Source organism: Amblyomma mixtum, chromosome 8 (genome assembly GCF_055824585.1).
Source record: "Amblyomma mixtum isolate Tamu chromosome 8, ASM5582458v1, whole genome shotgun sequence".
NCBI lineage: Eukaryota > Metazoa > Arthropoda > Arachnida > Ixodida > Ixodidae > Amblyomma > Amblyomma mixtum.
Window position 1 is genome coordinate 13307828 of NC_143019.1, and position 9507 is coordinate 13317334.

Consider the following 9507-nt stretch of genomic DNA (forward strand, 5'->3'; position numbering starts at 1 on the left):
TGAAATTCAGTGAAAGTCGCATTAGATGCGGATTTTTTTTGGCAGTGTGTCTGTCTGGATAGGAAAAATAAATAGTGGAAAAGAAATAAAAAAAGACCCTTGAATCTGACTGTGCTCCATGACCTCTATGGTAAACTAAATGAGCCGGAGTACCCAGGTTCGAACCCGGCCGCGGCGGGCGCGTTTCGGTGGAGGCGGAATGCAAAATGCACCCTTGTGCTGTGCGATGTCATTTCACGTTAAAGATACCCAAGTTGTCGAAATCATATTCCGGAGCACCCCTCCCCCCCCCCCCCCTCCCCATCACTACGGCACCTTTTACCCTCTTTCTTCTTTCACTTCCACCTTCCTGCCTTTGGTCACCTTCGTTTTTCGAAACGCATATTGAGATTGGCATTAACACGTGGAGCTGCTCATGGCAGAAGCTGGCACGAGATATTTTTTCTCATTGTGTACGCATGGGCGCGCACCTGCGCGAAATACAGCAATCACAACCGGTCGGCTATCTTGAATCGTATCTCAGGAGCATGTGATAAAAGCCTCTTCGTGTCGTGCATTTTTGTCATCCGATTTTCGCAAGCAATTTGCTTGACAACTCTTGGCACTTTTGGACATTTCAAATTTTTATTTGACGTATATCAAAAACCTGTGGTTTTCTATCGCTGCATATCTACGCGTACAGATTGTTCGGTGTGCCGCTTATGCAAATTGGGAAATAAGGATATCCTCTTATGCGGTTTTCCGGTAATATTCTCTTAGTCGTCGATGATCGGGACACCGAGTGACTGGATATATTGGTGTTTCATTCTGAAAACATCGGTTAGCGACTGACAAACAAGAACATAGAAGGAAAAAAGGTGGCAGGGTTTTGACGTAGTTAAACTGAGTAAAACACGTTGCGGGGCTAGTCGGTTATGCATTTTCTTTCGTTAAAATTTAAGCAGCGCTAACATTTAGGACGAATACACAGAGGACATGACAGGACGGGCGCTGACTCCAACTATGTTTATTGAACACGTTTTTCGTAGAACATGTAAGAAAAGACGACCGTGAGCGTAGGAATGTCTGGCGATGATATTAGTTCGAAGCATTTTTCATCAAGGCAAAAGGCGACATGTGTGTCAGCACCACTTCTGTCTCCCTGCATGCCAGCGAATTCAGATTGCTTAAAAATAAGGGACGAAATGCGTGCCGCCCACATTAATCTACCTTTGCTGTCATCTTTGTCATCTTGGCCTTTCCTTTTGTGGTCTGTCGCAGATGCGCGTGCACTCACGGTCGTCTTTTCTTATATGTTCTACGAAAAACGTGTTCAATAAACATAGTTGAAGTCAGCGCTCGTCCTGTCATGTCCTCTGTGTATTCGTCCTAAAAGTTAGCGCTGCTTAAATTTTAAACTGAGTAGACGTTTGTTTAGCCTGTTTCATGGTTTTGCTTTTCTGGGTCGTAGGAATGTCAGGCGACGATATTAGTTCGATAGTAGTATTAGTTGCTGAAAACGACGATGTGCAGTGCACAGCGCGAGAGTTTGTTGCAGTTTAACACGAGGCGTGATCGGCTGCGGCGAAAGCGTATAGTGCTCTCGTGCAGTGGCCAGCGAAGCTGGTGGGTTCCCGCCGCCATGGGTTCGAAACCCCAGCCGCGGCAATATTTATTTTATTTCTTCAGGGGCCGTTGTTATGCTAGGTGTGGCCAAGGGCACCCTCAAGGCCAAGCTTCACACAAACTCCATCAGCCAGTTAGACCGCGTGAAGTAGTTTGTTTTCGCTCTAAAAACCTCCCGAACACAAGCTCATTTCCATCTCCATCTGGACACGATGCGACGTGAAACGTTCACTGCATCACTTACTGCACGCACCTGTTAGCGTAAGCGAGGATTACGATCTTCAGGAAAGGAATTGCAACGAGTGGATGATGAAACCAGTTTTCATCGTAGCTGCGTATAATAAATTACTCTCGACTGACTTTGTAAAAAGCGAGGTACGCACGATAGCACATAGCGTTTCATTCCGCTTTCGGTTCGATGCTAGGGTTTCAAGGTCAGGCTTAAGTTCAGGCAAAGGTAAGCGAAATTGGTGGTTAGTGGTAGAGCAATGTAAGATTTTGGGACTGCTTAACGCACCTTAAGATATCACTGCGATAGCTGTGTGTTCTGGATCTATTGTCTGGAAGGTTATTAGACGACGATCCATGCAATGCACAGCACGAGCCGAGGTCTTACGACACCTGGAGTTGCCACAAACTCTTACAAAGCGGTCCTCCCTCGACTTCCTACCTGTAATGTTGTCCTCAAAGTTCTGTGTGCTGACCTCAAGTGTCGCCCGTACCGTGCTCCCGACTTCCGAGGCGCACTTGCGCAGACTTTGTACATCCGTGACATTGTATTTATCGGCCAGTACTGAATCAGCCCCGTTTGGACGGTTGCCTGTGATAACACCCTCTACAGAACAGATTTGCGGGGGATAAATCAGGCCTTTGGCATTTCGCGGGTGGCGCAGTTCTCGCCTCAGGAACCATGGCATCTAGAAGAATGGGGCGCGTGGAACGAGCACGTCGAGCCCGTTTCTGCAAAAGCTTATAGCATGCTAAATTTTGTAAGAAGAAATTTTAAAATGGCACCACTAAAAGTTAAAGACCTTCTATATTTCACCTATATTCGGCCAATATTGGAGTATGCTTGTGTTGTTTGGCACCCCCCAACTTTAAATTTAACCGACATGCTTGAGCGTATTCAGAACTTTGCCGCTCGGTTTGTCTAAAGTAATTACGATTTTAACAGCAGTGTTACTAACATTAAACTAACGCTGGGATGGGAGCTGTTACGGAAACGACGTACGAACTCCCGGTTAGAAATGCTGTATAAAATCTTTCACCGAAAAATAAAAACAGATAAAGAAAATTATTTGCTTCCACCGCATTTCAGGTCAAACAGACTTGACCACGGATGGAAGATTAGAGAAATTAAATGCAAAACTAACACTTATCAAAATTCATTTTTTCCATCTACCATTCATGACTGGAATCGCCTACCCCATGAAATGGTTGAGTGCCGTTCCGAACCTAAGTTCCGCGTGTTGCTGTCGGATGTATGAGTGCGCAGTTGGCTTTCTTTTTTTTTCTGTCATGCCTTGTTTTTTTTTCATATTTCATTCATTTTGTACTTGCTGTGTCATGCCTTGTTGTATTGCTTTTTTTTCTTTCTCTTTTTTTTCTGGCCTATTCTTCTGTTATGTATCCCCCCCCCCCCCCCCCTGCAATAATGCCTAAGGGCGCTGCAGGTATTTCCAATAAATAAATAAATACATAAAGGGAGCGGTGACGCGAAGGTGGGCGCCGGGTGGAGGAGACGCGGAGAGGGCGACTCTCCTGGAGGCCTGTAGCCGGTGGAGGCGGCGGTGTTGCTGGCTCCCTACGATGTCAAAGCTGGGTCACGTGACCAGGCATTCCGCAAGAGTAACACATGGGGCAGTTGTCACTAATATACGCTAGGAATTGCCGAACTGTGGAAGCGGCCGAAAAATAGGCTTTGGCGCTTGAGGAACTTGAGGCGCAGGCGCTGGAGCCATATAGCGTGGTTCGGGCGGCAGTTAGATGGCCTGGTTCATGCGACGGTGGCTGCGTTGGTCGGGGGCGCAGCGACAGGCGGACGGACCGGTGGAAGGGCCTCAGCCACTTGTTTGCTGTTAACATGGCCACAACAAGGATGTGCACAGTAGCCCTAGTAGCACGAAATGTCGCCAGAACGTTATGGCAATGTCGCCAATGTTTTATAATGTTGTGCAACATACTCCAACGTTACAGCAACATGTCCATAAGTTGGTCAGGATGACACTCTCTGCTAACATTGCAGCCAAATGCTCAGAAATTCGTTAGGATAACATACTATCTGCCATCTTTGGAACAACATCGAGAAGCAACGTTGAGGCAATACAGCCTGATGAACGTTATTATAATGCTTGAATCATAACAATAAAGCAACATTACAAATATATTTCAAGCACAGAGTTCCAGAAGTTTTCTGACTGTTGCTACAGTAAACATTTTTTTCAACTAGCAGTACTTTGCAACTAAACCTCTTCTGTTGCGCCTGCTATAAATTGCATGCACAGCTCGATTAATATATCGCAAAGCTTCGTTTATTACCTATTCGCCACTGTCACCCTTGGGACACCCTTCAGGAACGGCTATATAAGCTTTCTGTGTTATTCGATCGGAGGTGAGTGTATGAGTTACATGTTCAAGTGTCGGTCGCTCTCGTTGGTCCTCGAAAAGCGTTATGATATGTTGTGAAGCTTACCAATTGGCAGGCCTGCATGCTTGTGCAGGATTGCTAAAATTTTCAAGAATGTTACATTGATGTTATGAAACATTGTGGCAACGTTGCGGCAATGTTGTACATATGTGGACACAACATCGTGGGAAATGTAGCAGCCATGTTTTTCGCGTATGTTGTCTTGATATTGCCAAAGGAGGACACTAGCCACGTTAATGCAGCCTAAATAGGTAACATTGCTGCAATGTTCCAGCAGCAATCTGTGCTACTAGGGAGCGATGATATTATGCTTAATAATCTTAAAGTAGAAGCAGTGAACTCTTTTAAAGTACTAGGCGTACTTTTCAATGAAGAAAGGACATGGAATGATCCTACTTGAAGGAATTGGTGAGCGCTATAAAAACACGGAAAATGGACTAACACACAGGACGAAGCGCTTAGAGGAGGAAGATGAGGAACAATCATTCCCGATGTACTAGAAATTAAAGTCAAAAGAGCTACTACTGGGGCTAGTTGGAAATGCACACTTGAAGGAATTGGTGAGCGCTATAAAAATTATCATACGAATGATCATACGAATTACACAACATCTAAGCTGTCACTAGTCATTCGCTTGATTTACGCTCACAAACACATGCTCCCTAAAAAGTGAAAATACTCCTTCATAACTCGTTGTTCTGTTGATGCCTGAATTATGGTCATTTGGTACGAAGAAAAACAACACTCACATATCTGCGGAAATTGCAGATTCATAAGGAAAGAATGTTTAAGAATAATGTATAAACAAAGAATAATGTAGCGTACGACCAGCAATCTAAACAACTTTTCGAGAAAGACGACATAATTCCAATTTATGATGTGAGGGTTGTTCAGTTATGACTTGGACTGCTTCTCTGAAACATTTATTTCTGAAAATTACTCATCAGAACTTTTATCTCCTTCAAAGTACTCTCCATTGGGCTAAATGCATTTGTCGAAACGTGGCTGCCATGCCCAGAAAACAGGGGCGAAACCATTTTTCGCCATGTGGTTGCAAACCGCCTCCAAAGCCTCGACTATACTCTGCTCCTTATCAAAATGTTGTCCCTTCAGTCCCTTTCTTGCCATAATGTACAGAAAAAAAGTTGCAGGAGGCCAGGTCAGAACTGTAGAATGGGTGAAACATTTTTGCGTTGTTTTTCTGGGGCGAGAAACCGGACCACTGTGTTCCCAACGTCAGCCTCTGCATCGTCAAGGTGCAGTTTCGAATTTCCCACAACTTCGGGCTTTTTTTCTGAGATGTGTTCGTTTATCAGTGTCTCCAAAACACTTCTGTAGTACTCGGCGCTTACTGTCTGGCCTGTAGTAATTGCATGGAGGCAGACCATTTCTTTTGCCTTTGCCTTGTTTGCCAATATTTGCAATTTAGCCTTCCCCAAGCACCACAGGTAACCGGACCAATACTGGAAATGGATGGTATCACAGTGGCCCTATGTTGCACTATCCTTTACCAATACATTTCCAATATTGGCCGCCTAGCTGTGCTTCTGGGGTAATTGTTCAAGTTTCGTCCCGCTTTTCAATGCGCTGAGCGTTTGGCGCTTCATCTCTGCATTAGTTTTGTGCGTGCTTCCACTAAAATCCTCAAGTATTGGACAAGTTGCCTGACAGTGACTTGTCCATCGGTAGTTCATCATTGCAGCCTCTGTACTGATGGTTCCCTCAGGAAAGGCTGAAAGAGCTGTACCATCCCCTTCCTACAATTCAGGGTCACCCCTGCTCTCTTTAAACTCCTTGAAACACCGGAGACAAGTTGCACGAGGCATGACGTCCCCACCGCATTCAAGATCTGGAACGACATAAGCTTCTGTGGTCACTTTCTTAAGCAGCACACAATACTTGATGGTGTTCAGTCCTCCACGCAAGGTCACCAAGCCAGCCCACCTGTCGGCAATGAAATACTCAGGCACCAACTGTATCTCCGGCACCAATTGCATGACTGCACTTCATGCATTCACTCTGAACTACTCGACTATTTGTTATAAAAAGTGTGTACAAGAACACAGGATACTACACGCTTTGGCAGATGTACTAACTCTGATGAGGCCATGTGAACTTCAATTTTAATTTCCAATCCATATAATTCATCAAGAAAAATTTGGAAAGGCACTTAACCTCCACCTTAAGGATATGGCAGCAAAGTGGGTAAATTCACGTCATCACTGCTTACATGAACTCGATAGAGTCGAGTCGAGTTTGCTTGTCGGGTCAAAAACCAGTTGACGCGCTCATGTAAACGCTATCGGGTCGTGTAAAATAAGCGGCAGAGCGAGTCGAGTTAGCTCGTCTGCAGGAGGCAGGTTATTGACCCACCTTTCTAAAAACCTTGACGCTAGGTGCCGCTCCGCTACTTACGCGCTTGAACTGAGTTCATGTAGACACCAAGCGGTGCGAATCAGGGTCGAGTGACCTAACCCGACGCTGACTCTACCCGGTCCTGTCGGGTTCATGTAAAAACAGCTTTATATATGCGGAACTGGTCATTCTTTACATTCATAGATCGTTGGGCGTCCTCACATTACTCCTGACGCAGTGGTGCAGCAGTTAAACGATGCGCCACTGTCCTGCGATGGAAGGTACTCCCAGCGGTGGGTCTTATGCGACCCAGGTTAGTCTTCCCGAGCAACACCTCACGACCAATCATTAATTCATCTGCTACCTGCCACGGTGGGCAATTTTCTCACAATCTAGCGGGCAGGTTACGATGTTGTTACAAGGTCACTTGACCTGGTTGGTCCGCCTGCCATATAAGGTTCTTCTCTCGGAATTTTTTCCTGCATTCTTTTGGTCAGTGCCAACAACACAGTCGCTGAGTTTTCTGCCACACGGACTTCTTGGCGCTATGGCGTTTGAAAACGGCACACAGAGTTTTCAACCTTCTCATTGCCTTTATAGCTTCTAGCGAGTAGACATTTATTCAGGCATAACAAGGAAACCGTCGGACGAAGGCTGCGCTGGAAGCCTTTCCATTACTGGCCGTACTGGAACTTGCAACACGCCACTATCAAATCACCCTCCACGCTGAAGTGGCTGACGCGTTGCAGTGGCTGGAGCCGGTGCTCAAACTGGAGGTAGTGCTGCCCATTGACGGCGACGTCGAAACATGAGTCCCGGACCTGCGCAACAGAGTGAGGGAGCACTGTTCTGCACAACCTGAAAGTCTTAGGGTGCCCTTCGGAACGACAGAAAAGGGCTCAGCTGATTATGACCTCCAGATTGTAAAGCAGGAAATTCTGAAACAAACAGGTACTATGCGGAATTTTTGGAAGAAGGTATTTTATTAAGTGTAAATACAGTAACGCTTGGATAGTTTGGGAGCATTTTATTACAAATCGCTACTGAGTAAAAAAATTTGCCAGTCCCAAAATTTAAGACGTAAGTTTCATTGAAAAATTGATATTGACTGTCTAAAGTGCGTACAGGCGAAAGCGTTTTGCTGCGAAAGGAACACTACGCGAGTCGCCGAGATATTTCGCGGAGCCGACGAGAGTTTGCAATAAGGGCTCCCTGGGCGCTGCCATATTGTTCACTGGACTGTCGTGAGCAACGTTCATGGAACTAAACTCAGTTGCCAAACCGAGAGCGGTTTCGCGGCGCCGCCACCACTGGCTGCTTTGAGTGGCGCTGCAGTCGTACCAGGCTTCAGCCGGTCCGGCCAGTTGCTGTACTCCTAGTACTGTGCACGCATGTCGTAGAGTGCTTTCGCGACGCGATTGCTGCTGTGATCGTTGTCTTTGGGCTACGTGCGCTTGAATGCAGAGTTTCAGGTGCTGTAGCTGCCATGCCGACGTGCTGTGTGCCGGGCTGCACGAGCGGTTACAGAAACAACAAGACTGCGAGGCATTTTTTCGCGGCTCCTCGTGACGCGGATCTCCGTGCGGCATTGGATCGAGCCATTCCCCGTGTTGACAGAAAACTCTCGCACAAATCACGTGCGTGCGATCTTCATTTCCGTTTTGAAAGGAGCGTGGTTATAAGAGCTTATTCACCAAAGTAGCATATTAGACACCTACTTTAAAGGTGGAGATCAGATCATCGCAAGGCTCATCGTAAGTTCACTTACCAGCTTATCTAAACGCGAATGTCTGGCAGGCACTGGTGCAGTGTGTTTTAAACATAAATTAGCAATACCTTCAGAGCGCGAAGTCCCGCATTTATGGCACTCGAAAGCAGACCACAAGTACCTACGATTTCATTTCTGTGGTGCAGTTTTCCGAAATAAGCAGATTTTACGCACAGCGTTCACTTCGTGAATGACTCCGCCGCTGCTCACAACCCGAGCTGCGAAGGCAGTGAAGTTCCTCGGGTTCCTGAGTCGTCAGTTTCTCTTTCCCTGCAACAGCGAGGATGCCTGACGCCAACTCCAGACAAGAAATTTCAGTATTTTGAGTTTATCGCTCTCCCTGTATTGTTCCTATAGCGTGCGCAACCGTTCCAACAATATTTTTCGATCCTTCACGCAGTGCACTACAGCTGGACACAAACACAGAGATACTTTTACATTTTATTCTCAACACATTTCGCGCACGCATCCCTCGACGAGGCTCCACTTACTCCTCTCGATTTTTGCTTCTTTCCCATTAATAACATGGGTGTACGTCTTTAGCATGTCTTCTTCGTGAAAATGAAGGTCGCACACATGTGATTTGTCGGAGAGTTTTCTGTTAACACGGGGAATGGCTCGATCCCATGCCGCACGGAGATCTGCGTCACGAGGAGCCGCGAAAAAATGCCTCGCAGTCTTATTGTTTCTGTAACCGCTCGTGCAGCCCGGCACACAGCACGTCGGCATGGCAGATACAGCACTTGAAACTCTGCATGCAAGCGCACGTAGCCCAAAGACAACGATCACAGCAGCAATCGCGTTGCGAGACATGCGCGCACAGTAGCAGGCAGACATTCGCGTTTAGATAAGCTGGTAAGTGAACTTACGATGAGCCTTGCGATGATCTGATCTTCACCTTTAAAGTAGATGTCTAATATGCTACTTTGGTGAAGAAACTCTTATAACCACGCTCCTTTCAAAAATCATGACCGCCCGCAATTTCGGCCCACGGTGGCATTGGCTAGGCAGCGATGATCTATCACTCGAGTTGCTGCAGCAAAGATTTGTGGCATACTCGCCGCACAGGGTTCGTAACTGTTTGGTGTCTTTACGAAAAACATCGCTAAGTGCGATATTTGGGACGCCAGTC

At 46.4% G+C, this 9507-nt stretch overlaps 1 protein-coding gene across 1 annotated transcript in view; it reads right to left on the minus strand.

Moving 5' to 3' along the window:
• Positions 1–7195: 7195 nt before the first annotated feature.
• The window catches only part of LOC149331394 (galectin-4-like), a 21136-nt gene continuing 18824 nt past the window's right edge, over positions 7196–9507 (minus strand). Inside the window, exon 8 of the mRNA XM_089555493.1 lies at positions 7196–7428. Within this exon, the coding sequence (XP_089411619.1) occupies positions 7282–7428 (147 nt within the window). The 3' untranslated portion in view covers positions 7196–7281. The remainder of the gene's footprint in view (positions 7429–9507) is intronic.